Consider the following 19,879-nt stretch of genomic DNA (forward strand, 5'->3'; position numbering starts at 1 on the left):
TGATAGACAGCTCAGCATCTTAGATGTTCATTGAGTCTGGCAGATTTTCCAATTAACCAGCATGACCCCTGAATTCCAAAGTTGCAATTGACCTCTGGGTTAAAATAACAAAATGCCAAGCCATGTGAGGGCTCAGCTGGATGGAGCTGGTTGGGAAATGTTCTCCTTGGGTTTGGCAGCCTTCATCCCCCCCCCCATTCAAATCCATCCTGGATTTTCTCCAGAGAGGTTTGTTTGGCAGTTTTAAAGACACAGACATAAAAAAAATACTAGCAATTTTAGATTTTAACCTGTTTGCTTTAAGAGGAGAAACTTCTCGACATCACGGGATGAACACAGCTATGTTTGCAACAGAATGGACATAAGAACAGAGAGAATGAAAAAGAGAGAAAATTGCAAGCAAACCCCCCCCTCTGAATTCCTTCCTGAATTGGCTGGGGAATTCTGGGGGTTAAAGTCCACCCATGTTGAAATTGTTGAGGTTGAGAAACAATAGCACTCCATCTCCAAGGGGTTGGGTGGATTTTTTTTAGCTAGAAATGATGGCATTCTGGCTGGGGAATTCTGGGAATTGAAGTCCACCCATCTGAAAGTTGCCAAGGGTGAAAAACACTTTACTGCTTATGAACGTCTAAAGAAGTTCTAAAGAAAAGCCCTGTGAAATTCCCTTTACAAAATGAACAGTCCCAGAAAGTAACTCTAAACCTTTGGCCCACTGTGGGTGAAAAATTAACTTTTGCATTCCACTAAACCCAAGTCCTCTCCTATTTAAATAAACCATTTATTTTCTTTGTACAAAAAATTATTTGGGGAAGGGAAGAGAAGCATTCTTGCAGAAAGGAGAAGGGGAAATCAGGACCTCGATTGAGGTTGCTTGTCTGCAAAATTGAAGACATTCTTGCATGAGTTGGGAATAATGGCAAAGACTTCATCTTTGAGCCGTCAGGAAGGAAGGAAGGAAGGAAGGAAGGAAGGAAGGAAGGAAGGAAGGAAGGAAGGAAGGAAGGAAGGAAGGAAGACAATTAAACTGTCATTCCATCATGTCTATCTATCTTTCTTTATCTCTGCTGTGTTTATCCATTCATAGAGAGAGTCCTCAAGTTGGAAGAGGAGATGGAAACCATCAGGTTGGCTCCACTGCTCAGTTCAGGATCTGGATGAAAGCCTCTGCAGCAGACCAGCTGTCTAGCCTGTGCTAGAGAACCTCCAATGAAGTGGATTCTCTTCTCTTGGTCATCGGTTTTCACACCATTAGGAGGCTTTTCTAATGTCCAGTTGGAATCTGCTTCCCTCTGTCCATTCTTGAGAGTATGCTGCACAAGAAAATGAGATAACAGGTTTGGTTTTCTTGTGTGTGACCTCCTTTCAGGTCGTTGAGAAGTGTTGTCCTATCAGTCTTTTCTTGTCAAGGCTTAGCAAAGCCAGTCCAATCTCATCTCCTGTGGCTCACTCAGCGAAAAAGGCCACGTTTAGCATACAGTTTCTGTGGAAGGTTTGTCTTGGTTTGTTTTCTGCTCCTCCGTTGGAGATGCAGAAGGTACCATCAAGCTGCTGATGCTCCTGGCATGTCCTGGCCTATTTAGCCTCTCTTTAATGGACTTGGTTCTCTGAGAGCGGCTGTGTAAACTCCTTGACCGCCCCGGTGGATACCTACAAGTTCTTCCTGACTTCACCGAGTCCCGGTTGCAAGTTGGCCTCTTCTGGATGAGAGGGGAGGACACAGGGGAGGGACTGAGACCTTCAACTTTGCCCATCTCACTAGTCTCTTCAGGGTTGGCCAGCAAATACTTCTGCTCTATTTGATTCTCCAGCTGAGGCACAAGACCTGGATATTCGGGAGGGGGGTCATCGTCCATTTTTTGCTGAAGTTCATGCTTCCATTCAGCAGTCCATTGTTGAACCGCAGAAGGGCACACTTGGTTCATGATAGTCCTATATTCTTGGTCCAACAGTGTCCAGTTGTTAAATCCACCAACCAAATCTCCACCTTGTGCAAAAATAAAACTCTTTGACTTCATTATGGAGGCATGAGAAGCGTTGCCTGTTTCAGTTGGGTAGTATCTCCTTGCTCTGGGCTTGTCCAAGGGGTAAGAGATGGTGGCTTCCAATTTGGTCTTCCCTAAAGGTAACCGCAGAGCTGGTTGGATTCCAGACTGGCTTTTCCCAATACTTTCTGTTTGCGTAAGAGATTGAGGTATGGACTCATAACTTGGAGACTGGTCCTGTTGGTCTACTGAACTGGAATGTGATCTAGGGACAGCCTGAACTACTTCTAAGGTGTTTTTACTGCTTTCCATAGAGGTCACCACATTTGGGCCCAAGATAGAACGGAGACTTCCTTGACGTTCTGGGGCCAGCTGCATCTTGGAATCGGGTTTATGCAATGTCAGTGCTGGAGACATTGGCGTGGGCAACGTATCATAGACCAGCTCATCCGTCTGGTAGCGATAGATGCTGTAACTATCTGAACTATTCACGCTGCTTTGCCTCAAAAGGTAAGTGGCATCGCACTCAGAGGAGGCCCGGGAGCGTGGGAGAGTCAGCTCTGCCGTGTCAATGCCGGCCAGTTTCTCCAAAGCGGTTGCCATTCGGCCAGAGGTGTCTTCCAGCTGAGAAAGCCGAAGATCCACTGTCTGAAGAGAAGCTTTCATGAAATGCTCTCTTTCATTCACTTCTTCTAATCTCATTGACATATTTTCAACTCTACAGGGTAGAAAGAAACGGAGGGTTAAGCAAAACAGGCAGATGTTCTCCTGCAGACTGGAATGACCAGTCTTGGACAACAGAAGTGAGGCAAAGGTTTCTTCAGTTCTTATCAGAGATTTAATTAGTTTAACTGATGGATTCTGAGAATGCTCTTTGTTGATCATATGGACAGGGCAACTTCATAAAGGAAAAACAAGAAAATAAGAGGGCAAGAAAGGAGAGTCAGTTAATTTAGTGAGGCCTGGTATTTGGCTGGACAAGTCAAACTTTTCAAGAGTAGCCATTTAACTTTCTTATAACAGTTGACTTTTTTAAGCCGAGAGCTGTGACTATCATTGAACTGCTTTGGGGTCAGGCCCTTGAGGTGTCCAATTGTCCACTGCTCCGTCATAGGTTCCAAATTAGGAAGGGGGGGTTGAAATAAAGGATGGAAGTGTGGGCAAGTATGAAGGCATTAAAACACAAAGAAGCATTAATCAGTCGGTTGGACTCCTTTAAGGAAGAATCTTGGGCTCGTGAGAGGCAACAGTTTCCATGACATTCAATGGACAAGAAATATAACTAGGAAAAATTATCCCTTTTTACAGTTTTAACTGGAGGACTCAGAAGTTAATCCTGGAACATAATTCTCAGTTGGTTCTCAAGTTTAACTTGGGTGAGCTCTAGAAGCCAAGACTTTTAACTTTCAACCGCTGTAAATTACGTGGATGCAGAAATGGCATTTCCAGGAGAAAAATACTGGAATGTTTCTAGCCAGTATTTTCTTTTGCTTCCTGGAGAAAAGGACTGATTCCAACTGGGTACCTTTCAGAAGTAACTCGAATGCGTTCATCGTTGGAGGACTGCTGTTCGTCTTCTTTTTCTTGAAAATATTCCTCCACACATTGTTCCTCAAATTCGTACAGTTTCTTCAACTCTTCATCATTTAGAAACAGCTCTGAAAGGGACAGAAGGAAGAGAGTTATTGAGTCATGTTGTTTTATTGTGGCAGGTGTGTGGTGTGGATGACCTAACACGGGGCATGGTTTTTGAAGAAGCAACAACTGCCCTCTGCATTTTCACACTACTTAAAAGAACAGATGGAAGGGCAGATTTTTAAGCTGCTATTTCATGTCATCTCTGCTCTGTTGTCATCAGGCTGAAACATGGAAAGGGAGCAGAAACAGGTTTGCTTGGGATATTGATTTAAAACTTTGGGGAAAAGCAATGGTAGAGAACATCATCAAATACCACTAACCTAAATCCAACTGGCCATCTTGCTGTGACAACAATAATGCAACAGTTGGCCTGTCAAAATAATTACTGGAAAGCATTCTGGAATATTCCTAACCCAATCTTGACTACGTTTACTCATAAACAATCTCATCCAGTGACTGGAGACTGCCTAGAGCCAGCCAAACCTCAACAAGGTGCAGGAAAAACAACAACCACGAAACCATCCATTAAATGTAGCACCCAGTTTTGTCTTAACATTCTCAAAAAAATTGACCAGGAGAATGTTAGCAACCAACAGATCATAGGTAATTTAATGGACTTTCCTGCATATTGAAGAGAATTAGATGAATGCTGTGATCTCTTCCAGCTTTGCCGTTCTATGGTTCTAGGTCATTCATGGATTGCAATATATGGGTCATGAAAAAAACCCTTGCAACGTATCATGGGAGAAGGTTGTAGCCCAACCTCTTCCTTGTTTTGCTGGTTTTCTGTTTGAGGGACATTTGTCTTTGCAGGCAAGAAAGGGACCCCCAAGGATTGGAGCTTAGGTGTCTACTAGAAAAGAACGTTCTGCCCATACTCAGCCCACGATCACGTTCATCCTGGTCCCCTTCTTTGTGCTTCTTCCAGCGGCAGCAGAGGCGTACTATGATGATGTAAAGGTGGCTGAAGATGATCATGGGTGGTGGCAGAACGGGCCTGTCGTGGAAAGTCATGATCAACTGATACCGCTGGAATTTCCAGACTTGGTTGGAGATGGATTTCACTTCAAAGAAAGTGTTGCTGCAAGAGACACAATGCTACCATTTAGGCAGGTCACTGCAGATCTCTCTACTAGGAAGCTAGGGTTCGTCTAGAGCAGGGTTCTCCAGACTTGGCCACTTCAAGATCTGTGGACCTCAACTCCCAGAATTTCCCAGCCAGCTTGGTGGCCAAGTCTGAAGACCCCTGCTCTAGGTTGGTCCAGCTTTCCCCAAACTAATGTCCTCCCTGGTGTGTGGCACTGCAGGTTTCACAGAGTAGCAGCTAATAGAAACAATGGGTCACTTGAGGGATATAACGTCCACTAGCTCTAATAGTCACTTGGGTTGCACCTTCTATATCGAGATCCTGGGAGTTGCAGTACATCCATCTTGAAGTGACCAAGGTTGAAAAACACTGGTCTAGACAATGTAAAGATACAGTTGAGTCACATCTTCTTGGACTATCTCCTAGCCTTTGAGGAGCATTTTGTCTCCCATCAGAAGACATTTTTGGAATGTCACTGATTTTCCCCACATTCAGTTCCAAGATTAAGCCCACGCTACATGTCCTACCTACAGAATCCAATAGAAAACCCATGATGGCACAGAAATGCATGAGGCCATCTCCTATGGATGAACATTCGGCAATGAGTAACAATATTGTCTTACACTATCATGGGCTTGTTCAGAGATGTCTTTAGATCTCTGCCTTATTCCAGTGTGATTTGCACAGGTGAGAGTAAGTCAACTGCATGACCCAATTTCTAGACTGCTGATTTTATTTACCAACTGCACACGATCATCATTGTGTCAATATTTACAAACTAATACTTCTCTCTCTCCCCCCCCCCCCTATCTCCTGATGCCTGGCACACAATTCCTTTTCAAACACATGCCCTTTTCAACTATTGGAGACTCAGCTGCAGGCAACAAAATAAAAAGTGGCTTGTTGTTAATTTCAAAGCACGACACCCAAAGTGGGCACAGACATGTGTAACTAGGCATCTCCATTTGTGCCCAGGCAGAGCAAGATAAAAATGTGAGCTGGAAATATGGTTATCGCAGTTCTTGTTTTCTGCAAAGAGCAGATGAGACAGAATGTTAGTGGGAGATAAATCTCCTTCACATGAATCTCTGCCCACCACTGTTGCGATGGGAAACAAACGGAGAATAACTTGCACAATCTGGCAATGCAGGCAGTCCTCAATTTAGGATGAGAATTGAGCCCAAAATTTCTGTTGCTAAGCAACACAGTTCTTCAGTGAGTTTTGCCCCATTTTACAACCTTTCTTGCCACAGTTGTTAAATGAATCAGTGCAGGTGTTAAATTAGTAACATGGTCATTAAGTGAATCTGGCTTCCCCATTGACCTTTGATTGTCAGAAGGTCGCAAAAGGGGATCACGTGACCCACACCCCTGGGATGCTGCGACCGTCGTAAATACAAACCAGTTGCCCAGCGCCTGAAGTTTGATCCCGTGACCCTGGGGGATGCTGCAACGGTCATAAGTGTGAAAAAGGGGTCATAAGTCACTTTTTTCAGGGCAGTTGTAACTTTGAACGTTCATTAAATGAACCGTTGTATGTCGGGGACTACAGTTAACAGCTTGCTTGTTTTCCAGTGAGTATACAGAATAATGGCTGCATCCTATGGCTTCTGTGCAATCTCTTCTGCTATGCTTGTTACTTGACTGTCTAACAACTTGTGTGCACGAATCCTGTTTTTTGTCCAGGGCAACATGGATCTTGCCAATCAAAGTCTGAGGCCAGAGATCTTTTTGACTGAAAGACACATAAAATACTCACTTAAAGACGGCAATCAAGAGGTTGACCAGAAGGATGTTGGCAACCAGCAGGTAGCAAGCCATGATGGCAGGGGTCAGCCAAGCACCAGGGATACAAGGGGGGAGTCGTTTGCCATCCTCATCGTAAAGGTTATCCCCACAAGGAGCTGGGAAGGAAATTGGATTAGCCTTCACAACTGTGGCGCAGACACACTTCTGTAGAAATGGGGAAGCGTGATTATGGAGGCGTCTATGGAGATTCTCCATTCTCCAGGTCATAGTTGCCCCAAAGCTGCTTTTTTCCCTCAAAAGGCAACTGGACTTTCTTCATTGTTTTTCTTTGAAATGTTTTGCTTCTCATCTGGGAAACTTCTTCAGTTCTGAAGACCCGAAGATCTGAAGAAGCTTCTTGGATGAGAAGCGAAACATTTGCAAAGAAAAAAAAACCCCAAAAAACGAGAGAAAGTCCCGTTGCCTTTTGGAAAAAGCAGCTTTGGGGATGAACGTGGAGGCTTCGGGCTCCAAGTGAAGTGTGGCCGTCAAATGTCACAGTTATGGGGAAGTTTCTCCCACAAAACTGTGAGGCTTCCTGGTACGGGTTCCGTAGTCTGGCTGGGTGCCAACCTCCCCCTTGAGGGAGAGAAATGCAGGTGGATTTTAAGGGGCAGCTAAGATGCTAGGAAGTCTCCGCTCAAATGGTCGAAAAGAGCTTGTGTCTGCAATGGTGGAGAAACGCCGAGTTCCCACCTCTCCCTGCCAGCCGAAGAGAACAGAAGGTGCAGCAGATGGAGGCGCTACAGTCACCGACTCAAATGCAAGAACAGCTTTTCGTGCAATCCGCTGTTTGGAGAGAACGAGCTAAATTCTCACTGGCTGTTTATCCACCATTGCTCAGCCTTGCAAGCTGTGGGGTTTTGGCAGCCAGACAAGTTTCAGAGGCCCGTTGAAAGCAGCTTTGGGGGTTCTGATGTTACACAGCTGAGTTGAACTCAACCCCAAAACACCTGACGAAGCAAAGGAAGGAATCTGCCTGGGGGGAAAAAAGGCTTTTGATTCATTCATCAACTTACGATTAATCTCCATGGCATAGACTAACGCAGCATTGTGAAAGCAAGGAATGAAACAAAAGAATCAGAATTAAAAAGAGAGAAAAGGAAGAAAGGAAAAGAAAAGAAAGCACACGGCTGAGATTATGAAATTTTTCAGCTGCCAGAAAGAGATAAAGTTGTCCAATACTTTAACAGGCGAGAAGAGATTCCAGAACAATCGCTTTCTCGTGCTCTGGAATTTCCTTTGCTCTTTGTCTTTCTAAAATATTACACATGGCAGCGGGCAGATGATCGTACAAATATTCTAGCTATTTCCATGAGGTCAAGAAACGTCTGGGGTCACGCTCAACACAAGCACAAAACATCACTGGGGAATCACACACAATAGACTGCTAGGCCATCCTGGGAAGGCTGTCATCTGGAGAAAAATGTTGTGGGTGTGCAGAACAAACTCTTTTGTGAGGGTCCTCATCCAGAGGCAAGCAAAATTTTTATCACACCCACTGATCTCAGCGTGTAAAGCCACGGGAGCTAAAAAAGTTGCTGTTTATTTTCATTCTTGACCTTGTCAGGAAGCTGAACTGTGATTTATGAAAAGGGGAATTTTATGAGAAGACCAGAATACTCAGTCCTGCCATTGTTTTCCAAATGTCAACAAGAGTCTTTTAAGCAACCCTGCAATTAAAAAAAAATGCAAAGGTGACTTCCAAATCCAGAAAAGAAGGAACGAGACGTTTTGTAGGAAGTCCAAAAATGCTCCTTCTTCAAAGTAGGCCTTTGGTGGCAAGTTCATATCACTCGGCTTCGAACTTCAAACAATGGCTCGAAGACAACAAACTGCTGAATACACTGGAGAAAAAGTGGATGGAGGCCACATGGTTGAAAGGAACAATTCCTGGTCTTCCAACCAGACAAAATGCAAGGGATTTCCTCAAGATGACGAGTCGGATGGGGGAAAATGACAAAGATAGGAATGTCGTCAAAGGAAGAAGAGGTTCCAAACTCAAAAGGGGACGTGGATTCCTTTGAATCTGATCATCTGCCTGAAAACAGGAAACAGAATCTTACTATGAATTCTGCTCTTACGGTCTATCTGATCAGCAAAGACCTCTCCATAGATCATCCAGTAGGGCATGTAGAAGATGTTACGGGCCAATCTCCAGGAGGGCTCTTCATCGGGGTGGAGGATGGCTTGGCGGGCCACCCCAAAACTCATCAGGACCACCAGCATGATGACCACAAAATATAGCATGTCAATCATCTGTCCGAAAGGAGAACTTGGGTTAAGAACCTGGCATGAAGTCTGACTGCAGAATCAGTGGGACGAGAAGCATCTACAGCCTCAAGCTTTGGTCTCAAGGAAACCTTCAGGAGCCATCTAGGGAGAGGTAGACTTTACAAGGTTTCCAGGGGAGCAGGAACTCAGTTTTGGATGTTTGACTAAAGAGCTTTATATTAAGATAGCCCAGCACGGGACCTTCAAAGGGAAGGGCTGCTCTGTTGTCATATGAGAGAGATGATGATCATCTTTCCCCAGTTATAATCTTTCCACGATGGTGACATAAAGAAGCAGTCTCCTAGCCCTCATGTTAGGCACAGAAGATGGCCAGATGTCCCTCTTTTGAGATCAGTCTTGAAAGGTGGAGACATAAGAAACTGGTCCCAGTGACTGACACAGATTGCATCCTGCAACATTATCCTGGGACATTTATATTCGCCTTCATTTGTGACATAAGAAACTGTTTAATGCAAGGGCAGAGACTTTGATTTACACTGATTGATTGGGATGGCAGACCAGGGGAGTAATGGCAGGAGACAAATTGCCCAACCAGGTGATGCTAGAGACAACCCCCCCCACTTCCATCGGTTTCTTGGTTCTTCCTGTTTTCAGGCACCCCACAGCCTGTTTTTTTTCTTCTTCCTGCCACTGTCCTCTGAGGCATGGATCCACTGCATTTACCTACCATCTTCCCAATCATCATGACGTAGGGCCCCAGGTATTTGTTCACACCAAAGATGTCCAGGACACGGATGTACCAGAAAATGATGTCCACACAATAGATCACTCTTCCGTAACCCATGTAAGGCTGGTTTTGCAGGCGAAGAATAGCTCCGATCAGAAACACAGAAATGGCCACCAAATCAGTGATGTTCCAATATTCTTGCAGCCACACTTTGATCTTCTGACTTAGCTTCCCTGGTTCTGACATCAGAATCTGAAAGTAAAGCAATTCATTTGGGGGTGGTGGACAGAAGATACAGCTGGAGAGGGTGGAGTGAGGACCGAGAGGAGAGTTTCAGTTTTGTGCTTCTGTATATGATCTCAAAGTGGAATGATCTCAGAGTCCTCCTTGCTCCTTCTTTGCTTCCAAAGTTTGTCCTGAACTTTAGGCCCTAATTTCCTGATCTACCAGTTCATGATAGAAAGATGCAAAAACATGCAGATGTTTTCTCATGCAGAAACTTTCTTCCAACTTCAGGCACCTGTCCAGGCTAAAGATTTTAGGGGATCCATCACAGAACTTTACTCACCTCCCTGACTTTCTCTAAAGCCAAAGTCAAGATGTAGGAGATGACCACCCATTCCTGGACACAGGGCCACCGTTCCATCCGAACCAAGATGATGTAGTTGAACAGCAATAAGTAGCCCAGGTAGGATATCTGAGGGTGAGATCATGCAGCTCGTGTCTTTGCTGGTCTATCGGAGGACCATAATAACGCTTTCTCCAAGAATCACAGAATTTAGATTCAAAAGAGGCCCCCAGACAACATCTAGTGTAATCACATGCTCAAAAGAAGTCTCTGCTCCAACAGACAGGAGCCCACCTGCCCCCTGTGCTAGGATGCTTCCTTCTCCAAATTATAGTCCAGGAAGTCCATCACGAAGACTTATCAAAATATCGGATGCTGCTGAAGGATCATTGACCCCAGCCTTGTGTGCCCCAGCCAGCTCTTCTAGAAGCCTCAGGAAGTAGATCGGGACCACCCTCATTAAAGACAGTGGAGACCTCACATCCCAATGAGACTCTCTTTGAACCTGTAACACTGGAAAGAGGGGTACCACACATGTTTTCAGACCAGCATGGATATATATTTTTACTTACTGTGTAAAACCAGAACTTCACAATTGGTGCGTTATAGAATTCCCAGATCTTAGTTCCGATGGGGAGACTTCTCTGCTTAGTCTTCCCGCCCTCTTCATCTCCTTTTCGAGAGACAGCATCAGCATTGGCATCCTGGAAGACACAGACAATCAGGCAACCCATCACCCCAAAATTTCACCCAATTCTCGACAAAGAGAGGAGAAAAAAGATCTCATTGCTAAATGGCTTTCTTTCTTTCTTTCTTTCTTTCTTTCTTTCTTTCTTTCTTTCTTTCTTTCTTTCTTTCTTTCTTTCTTTCTTTCTTTCTTTCTTTCTTTCTTTTCAAACAGGCTCCCACTAAGCCCCAGAACACTTCTGTTTTATGGTATATCCTGCTACTTTCTCGGATAAACTTTCACCTCTAGGTCACCAGGCCGAGGGTTGGAAACTCTCGCAAAGTCTGTTGGTTCAAAAGTATGTACCAATGGATGGAAGAATGAATGTATCCTTGATGGGTCACTCTAAAGAAAGGAATGCAGGTAATCCTTGATTGGACTTGAGTTTACTCTGCGCTAGGAAAGAGTCAGACTCACTGCATTATCGTCCTCCTTTTCTTTGCCAGCTTCCTTTTCACTGGTTGTCTGATACTCGTCATAGGTCCGGAATTCCAGGAATAGGATGGTGGGAGGGAGGAGGATCCCCATGATGACCTGAGTAGGGGAAAAGAGGGTGGGAAGTCATTAAATGGGATTTAATGCTCAGGGGATCCTTGAGGCTGACTTTCCCTGAATAGATACTCTTCAACTGTGTTGATCTTCTGATTCCCATCATCCCTTCCTGCTCAAGTGAACAAAAAACTGGGGAGGAGGAGGCTGGCTGATTTATTTACTTATAGCTAATATCTCTGGAGGAACTCATGATCTACATCTACCTGAAGACCCGGGTTTTTCCGCATATGCAACCTTCCCATCCACATGTCAGTCAACAGCATTTGGCTGCAAGTGTGTGCAATGAAGTCCCGATGTTTGGCTGCCACCGCAAGTTTCAGGCAAGTAGAGTTGCTCCAGTTCTTCAACTGATAGGTCAAGAGTTTCATGGCCACCTGCTCATCATGCTTGTAGGACTGATCCAGTAGCTCCACAGCCAACTGGCCAAAGTCCCTGAAGAAACCAAGAAAGCAGGAACCAATCAAGGAGATCTCAACCCTTATCTTCTCCAACAGCTTCCAGACCAGTGATACTCAATATTGTCAACTTGAAGACTCCCAGAATTCCCCAGCCATCCAAGCAGCCAACTGCACACAGTCCGACCAACCAACAAACACAAATCTACAACTTTTCAAAAGGGGGCAGAAGGAGAAGATGTGTTGTGTTGCTCCTTCTGACAACACAGTTGATGTTGCCTACACACCAATCCCTCATGCCCTTTGACTCACTTGGAGTTGTTGTCCAGATCCTGAGAGATGTCATCCACAAGCTCGCTCTCCATACACTCGTGGGCCATGGCTTTGTAGAGCTTACAGGCCACCAGAGCTTTGGCCATGGCTTCTTCTCCACGCTGCCACAGAAAGAGGGCCATTTTTTGTCTCTTCATCAATACTGCCCAAACCATGAGCTCGTGGAATGGATACTGGAAACGGCTGACTTCTGGGTCATCAACATCAATGTCAATGTCTTCTTCCTTCTTCTTTTTCTTCTTCTTCTTCTTCCCTTTGGTGGGAGGGTCATCATCCTAGGAAGAAGGAGTGTGTTATTCTCAGTCTTCTGCCGTGGTCTGCAAATGATCTGGGTAATGGGTCCATTCATTCATTAACTAGATTCTTAGCCTGCCTTTATTACATCATGCATTAAGGGAAAGACCATACAGTTGCACTGGAAATCTCCAGAACAGGGCAGGAAATGCCAGCATGCTGACTGGTTATGCTTGCAGGTATTCCAAAATAAGGGAGTAGTCTTACACACGTGGCGTGCAACTATTCAACACAAATTCCCTACACGTGCTGTGATGTGGAAGCAGCTGAGTGCAATGCTACAACTGGCCAATATGTTGATAGGTTTCTTAGCCACTTGGTACCTTGAGATGTGTTGGTTTCCTCTCCCATCAAAAGTAGCCAGCATGGGTGCGATCTTTCAGGGGAATGAATGCTGGCTGGGGAATTCTGGGAGTTGAAGTCCACCTATCTTAAAGTTGCTACGGTTGAGAAACGCTGCATTAGATCAAAACAACTGGGCCGGATAGAAATCTTGGCTTCCGCCTGATTTCCTGAATGGATCTTCTTCCCTTGCCTTTTTCAATTACAGGCCTTGCTTGTTGTTTGCAGGTTCCATATTTGCTAAAGTTTATTTGTAACCCCCAAATCAACGTTCGCAATGCTTTTGCAGTTATTTGTGGAGAGGGACAGAGTGGGCACAGAGAGTTGGACTAGAAAACCTCTCAGGTCCCTTCCAGCTGTCTTCTGAAATAGGTCTGCCTCTCTCAGGGATCCCGCTGGTTAAAATGGCCATCAAAAATAAGATCTTTTTAAAATAAAACTTGAAGTGCTTAATCTTTATTTTATTTTTTCAGGATTTCCACCCATATAGAAGAAGAACTTACCTCCATGCCTAGAAGCTTCAGAGCTTTAGGCTGCAGGTTGAGGGAAAAAGAGGAAGAAAAATGAGTTTAAAAAAAATCATTTTCCAGTTGCAATGTAATATGGTTTTCAATGAAATGAAAAGTTTTTCAGGAGAAGATTGGACAACCTTTTGCCCGGGATGGGCAAATAAGGACTCCATATTCTTACTGTTATCTCCCATGGAGGCTGAGATTAAAACACAGAACAGAGCAGAGGAGAAGGACAAGTATAATTATTCTGTGAAGCATATTTTGCAAAAAAAATAAATAAAAATATTGGCTTTACCCGTTTTGGTCCAAAGAGATTGTTGTAGAGGGTCCGGAAACTTTTCCGTGTATAGTTGCAGCGATATGCCCCACCCATGAGGTATTCTAGCACCAGGCCAATGTCGATGAGGCTGATATGATAATCTGGGGGTAGGTTTCCCTAGAGAATTCATCAAAAGGGATTAGTTGAAGGATGCTAATCAAGGAAGGCAGGAAACAAGGCGTTCCTGACTAGGTTGCAATCTGAAAGACCCTAGGAGAGGATTTAACATAGGGGTGTCCAGCCTTGGCAATTTTAAGACCTGTGGACTCTCAGAATTCCCCAGCCAACCACTCTCTCTCAGCCCTAAGAAGAAGACAATGGCAAACCGCTTCTGAAACCTTGCCAAGAAAACTGCTGGGCAGTCGCCCGGATTCAAGGCTGACTCGAAAACACCCCCTCCCCAAATAAGGCAAACAGGGAAGCAAAAAGAAGGAATGAGAATGACTAATTCGCGACGATGCTGACGTTCCAATTTGGGAGCAGACACCGCTCCCCGCCTCTCGTGTTTAAAGGAAGTTAATTTCATTTAATAAAATTCTCTTTTGTCGTTCTCTGGAGCTTCTGCTTCTGAGAAGGATACAAAGACATCAAAGAGGCCTGACATCTGTCCACCAGCACCAAACAATCCAAAGCTTGTTTAAGGGCCAGACTTGGTAAACAAGTAGGTGGGGTAACCTTGCAGGTCATTATGCTGAAAATTATGAACACTTCAATTAAAATCTGGCCCACTTCCTGGAACTTTGATCTCAGCACAATGCTTCAACTGTTTCACGGGGAGCCTTTTGGGCTTAATCGCGAGCAATGGAGCCTTGTCCAGGAAAACACGAGGCAACGCTAAGAGACACGCAAAGGGAGCTGTTTGGCTTCCAACCGTCCAAATCGTGCAGGTGGTCACTGCCAATCCATTTTTTAAAAGAGTTTTTAAGGATAGTGGCAACCGAAATATCTTAGTTTGATTCACTTGCTCCATTCTATTCCTATAACAGACCTTTATCTTGCTTTCCCTCATTTTTTTCCTCCTCCTTATTTGGACTACCAAAAAGTTCCAAATATGCTTCTAGGATTATCAAATCTAGATTGCAAGAAGTTAGATGACCAGCAGATGGCGGTAAAACATTAGTTTTCTGTGTTCTTTGCTGCCCCCTGTTTTTCACAGCCCATAGCTGATTGGCCTATGAAATCCTTCAGCATCCTCTGAGATACACACACACACACACACACACACACACACACACACACACACACACACACACACACACGAGGAAAAAAAACCCTTTAGGAGCAACATATACTTATGTGTTTTGAGGGGACAATTGAAATAAACGTAGAAAACATTTTTGGGAATTCCATTCCTCCACCCCCCTGCTTTTTACCTTACCTTTTTCACGTCTCTCACAAGCACGTGCAAAGTGTTTGGTGGGCCAAGTCTCTGAAAAAACAAAATGCCATGTTTTTCTTTAACAATGGCATTGGGTTATTTCTCTAGAGTTTATACTAGGCATTAAGCCTTAAACAAGGAACATCACGGTGTTGACAGGATTTGCTGTTCCCAAGAAACAAATCCCTATTTTGGCTTAATGCAAATACCTGGATGATGCAACATGGCATAATAACAATAGGGTATCCTCATGCCTTAGTCATTCCCCCTCTAGCTCTGCCCATTTTTGCCCCTCAATTCTTCTTGACTTGATGGACATTTTGTTTATTAGCTGACCTGCTATCTCCTGCTAGATCTATTTGTCTGGAGCAATGCTTCTCAACCTTGGAACTTTAAGATGTGTGGACTTCAACTCCCAGAGTTCTCTAGCCATCCCTGGTGGCTGTGGAATTCTGAAAGTTGAAGACCACACATCTTAAAGTTCTCACGGTTGAGAAACACTGCTTTGGAAGGCTAAAAATCTCAGAAAGAAGATTGACAAGATCTGTTCTGCTGCTTCTCACAGCAGCAGATGATTCCAAGACTTAGAAAAACCCACCCCATGGGCCTCCATAACCCTCTGGGCTTCCTACTCCAAACTCGACATGATCTGACATGTCTGTGGCCAACTAAGGTCGTTCTAAAGCAAGGTTTAAAAAGAAACTTGTGAGTGTCACTCACAGTGTTGTAGAGCTCTTCCAGACGTGGGATGGTGAGGAATCTCTGCATGTTGACCCCGTTCTCAATCAAAAGCTTTACAAAGTCCACCCGATCCAAGACAAGGGCATCCAGCATTGCTTGCTCCAGGGCATTTACCTACAAAAGCACCGACAATGAGGGAGCCTGGCCCATAAATGCAAAAATAGTGTAGCTGGTGGAAAATATGGAGGTGATCTTGGCAAAACTGGGTTAGTTTTAGGTTTGGTTTCTTTTCCATGGCTTAGATGTCAAGCTATGAAGATTGCTTGTGTTAGGACTGCCATGCTGCTCCTAGTCTGCCTACAGTTGCGAGGGGGGAGAGAAAGGTTTGGAATGCACAGTGGATTCTGTCTGAATGGGAACCAAGGTCACCGGGGACAAACAGAGACCTCCTTCTCATAACAACTGCCTGACGATTAATTGGACAATGTGACCTGAACTGTCAGAGAGGAGAGGAAAAGTTTGACTCTTTTAATTATCTTTTTCCCGCCATATTGCCAGAGCTGGTTTTCAACTCTTTAGTGCCGGTATGCTGTATCCAATAAAGTTTTGCTTTAGAGATCTAAATGGCTCTGCTGTATTTACTTTGTTGGAATACTTAGCCAGAACCTTGACACCGGGGCTCTGTGAGAGCCTCAACCTAATTTAGTTTGGGGTTAATTCACCTTTTTTTTTCAGGTATGAGAGAAGCTTCAGAGTTGGTGCCCAGAAAGGACCCTCTTGGGACACTTTCCGGGCAGTATTTTGTAACATGAGAAACTATGCAGAATGAAGCCAATAAATACAAGATGTAACAGGTGGAAGATCATGAAAGAGAGATCCATCCTAGATCTAAGGAGAAATTTCCTGACTGTGAGAACGATTAATCAGTGGAAGATCTTGCCTCCTAGAGTTGTGGATGCCCCATCCCTGGATGTTTTCAAGAAGAGACTGGACAGCCAGTTGTCCAGGATGGTATAGGACCTCCTACTTGAATAAGGGTTCGATTAGATGATCTCCATGATCCCTTCCAATTCTACGTTCCTCTCTAAGCCAATGATCACAAGGACTAGCAAACAAATAGAGCGTGTGGAAAGTGCCTGGCTCAGAGGAGTTTGCATGCTACATGCAGAGGAGTGGGTTCAGGCTGATGCAGATGGAAACCCTCCTCCCATCCTCAGCCTCGTTGGAAGGAGCCACCAAGACCTTGCCAGCCTCACCCAGTTTAACACTTCGAGTTTCCTTGGATCCAGCTCTTCTTCCGGTTCCTCTTTCTGTTTTCCACCTTTCTTTTTTCCTTTCCCTTTCCCTCTTCCTCCTTTCGTTGGAGGGATGGGAGATTTCTTTTCCTTTTCATGAAGCGCCCCGTCTGCAGGGGCCAGACGTCCCAGGGGCTGGAGAGGAAAGAATACGGTGGGTTTGTTGGGTGGTGGGTATAAAACCAAGGGCTTCCTGTACTCTTTTATCCCCACAAAGAGAGAGGTGAGATCTGCAGGTCTAAGTGAGAAAGGAGACTGCATATCCTCCCTTCTCTTCTCATGCAAATTTGGCTGGTGGAATTACGGGAAGAACTGGTTGGACAATCCTTATTTGACAAGGGAGAGAGGCTGAAAGGTAAGCACACACTACACAAAGCCAGCTACAGTATAAGGCCTTCTCTCACTGCTGCATTGTGTTGCTGGCAAACTTCAGGCAGCAGCCCGGACTGGAGATGGTTAATGCCAAGAACAAATCCCTCAGAGATCTAGTTATGGAGAAGATGGTTAAGATAACCAGCACAAGAATTCCAGCAAGGATTCTCCCTTCAAAGGGGAAATCTATATTGAGGCAATTTGGGTGGAAACACTCTTGTTCTTTTCTTTTTTTAATATCAAGAGGAGGAAGTTTGACTCTAAGACGTCTTTACCGGCCAATTGTGCCCAAAGACGAAGATCTGGCTGCGCGCAATGTCGACCCGGTTCCAAGCCAAAGCTAAACTCAGCTGATCGGGCGCAGAGACGTTTGTGCCTAAGGAGACAAGCAAACACACACACACACACACACACACACACACAACATTTTTGTACAAATACAAGAAAGGACTTATGGGTATAATGTCCAACTTTTTTTTGTCTTGGGTCGGGTCATCCTAAAATAAAAAATGAGGTATTGTTTTTCATGGTCTACATTCCATGGACATCCACCAAGCTGGACAGTTAGAACTTCAAAGACCTCATTAAAGTATCTGTAGTGATAGTTTTGGGGTCCATACAGGTCTTGGGAACCACAAGAGGAATTTCCCAGTCTGGTTTCTAGTGAGTTCATGAAGGCAGAGCTTCTTTGAAGGATCTGAAAGGCTTCCCTCCAAGGTTCTTCCCATTTGGGCTGAGTTTCCCTTTAGGAGAAAAACTGCCAATGGACTTGTCTTCTCTCTCTGGATCGCTCAGGTCTCCCTTGCCTTCCATTCCTTTCTCATCCTCCCCACACCTTCTCACTCTCTGCATGGAAAGCTCACCTTTAAGTAAAGCTGTTAGGATGGACATCTCGATATCTTGTTGCCCTTCAGATCCCATTCGGAAGACCGTGATCTAAAGATCAGCAAACACAACCATGAGGAAAAGCAGAAGAATCGTTCCGTGTTTCTCTTTTGTGCGCTGAAGATTTTCAGAACTCTAATCAGTGGTTGCTGGGAGTCAAAAACGACTTGATGGTACATAATCGTTCATCCAATGGCTACAAAAATTATGGCCACTCTATTGCATGATTAATAACTCTGCACTGACAAATTATTTACATGTCAATTTAAAATTCTTTAGAGAAAGAGACATTTTAAGTCAAGTCTGTGTCTATTTCTAAAAGAAAAGGGAGTTGCTAACACATTTTAATTACGCTATGTAGGAAATTTATCAGTCCGGAACCCAGCCATTAGAGTAGCTGCAACGTGGCTTTGCTTTCTTGCCTGCATGTGGATTTTCCTTCCCAAGTGTCCAACCATAGGGATGGGATGAAGGATTTGATTCTTAAACCTTTTCCTTTTCTTTAATGCGGAAACAACAATGAAGCAACGAGCATAGTTTAGAAGCCTTAAGGAGCCTTGATGGATTGGCTGGAGGAGGAAGAAGGAATGGGCCACAGAGATGGTCTCTCTGCAGCCATTTATCTTCAGGAAGAACATGAAGATTACCAGTTAATCTGATCAAACTGGTTCTCATAACCTCCTAACTGCTATTGTCATGAGGACAATTTGTGTGTGGGGGGAAGACATTCATTGATGGAGGCTTTTAAAATGGACAAGCTGATTATATCATCAGAACGGATTCCCTAAAAAGCCAGATGTCAGTTGTGTTACTGTTTGATATCTATAGCTGTTGCTCTCACTGATTACTTGGGGGTAATTTATCTGGGCTGAATCATCCCAAGGTGGTCCTGATTTGAACTGGGCATGACCACCAAGAATACTCCAATCAATACTGACAAGGCAAGTAAAATAGAGGTAAGAGCAGCCCCAATAATATTACTAGTAAATGCTACCATAAATACTACTGCAATAAGAGCCTTACGAGTTCTTTCTTCTTCATACATTCCATGAGAATCACAAAGAGCTGGTGGGCTTGATTCCGACTGTAGCTGAACGTTTTCTGAATGGTGACCAGCAGCTGGTCCCGGAGAGATTCATTTATTATGCTAAAATTGAGGGAGAGAAAGCAGGAAAAAAAGGAAGTCAGGCTTCAGAAATCAAGAAGGTGATATTAGATATTATGAATTGTATATTAGTCTATCAAGAGAATATTTGAAGCTCGGGATTGAATTGTGGTGTCCTTGGTACTCTCTGAGCTTGGTGGTCTTCTTGCAATCCTTTTGTGATTCAGTTAAGGAAGGTCACCAGTACTGTCATCATCTTCATCAACATTGATAATGGTTCATGAAATGTCTGCAAGAAAACAACCAAGGCCACGGTCTTCTCCTTCTCCTTCTCCTTCCTCCTCCTCCTCCTCCTCCTCCACCTCCTCCTCCTCCTCCTCCTCTTCTTCTTCTTCTTCTTCCTCCTCCTCCCTTCTCCTTCCTCCACTCTCTTCTAGTACTGATGACATTACAAGCTGGGTGACAAAATTTCTGCAAGAAAACAACCATGCTCAGAGCACCAGAGGCTCCCTATTATTCTATTCTTTATCCAGAATTATAGCAAACAGCATGTGGTGTCCCCTCCTGGTAGTACCTCATTGACCTCGGTGGGAAACAGATAAAAATAAACACCTTTGGAAAAGAAAGGACCCATGCCCCAAATAAAGGGGCAAAGGGCAAA

The 19,879-nt window shown here is 44.3% G+C and overlaps 1 protein-coding gene across 1 annotated transcript; it reads right to left on the reverse strand.

Annotated features, from left to right (window-relative positions):
• Nucleotides 1-319: 319 nt before the first annotated feature.
• On the reverse strand, nt 320-19,797 carry TRPM1 (transient receptor potential cation channel subfamily M member 1; the record flags this gene model as incomplete). The annotated part of the gene is made up of 19 exons (XM_081337035.1): nt 320-2,703; nt 3,511-3,643; nt 4,502-4,704; nt 6,470-6,614; nt 8,565-8,757; nt 9,461-9,712; nt 10,029-10,157; nt 10,601-10,732; nt 11,173-11,289; nt 11,511-11,739; nt 12,015-12,310; nt 13,175-13,204; nt 13,479-13,619; nt 14,881-14,931; nt 15,601-15,735; nt 16,818-17,086; nt 18,092-18,164; nt 19,137-19,260; nt 19,793-19,797. 19 exons carry the CDS (start codon nt 19,795-19,797, stop codon nt 1,470-1,472), a joined length of 3,891 nt encoding a protein of 1,296 aa, XP_081193161.1. The 3' UTR covers nt 320-1,469.
• Nucleotides 19,798-19,879: the final 82 nt, after the last annotated feature.

The sequence above is a fragment of the Vipera berus genome, assembly GCF_964194415.1.
Source record: "Vipera berus genome assembly, chromosome: 12".
Classification (NCBI taxonomy): Eukaryota; Metazoa; Chordata; class Lepidosauria; order Squamata; family Viperidae; genus Vipera; species Vipera berus.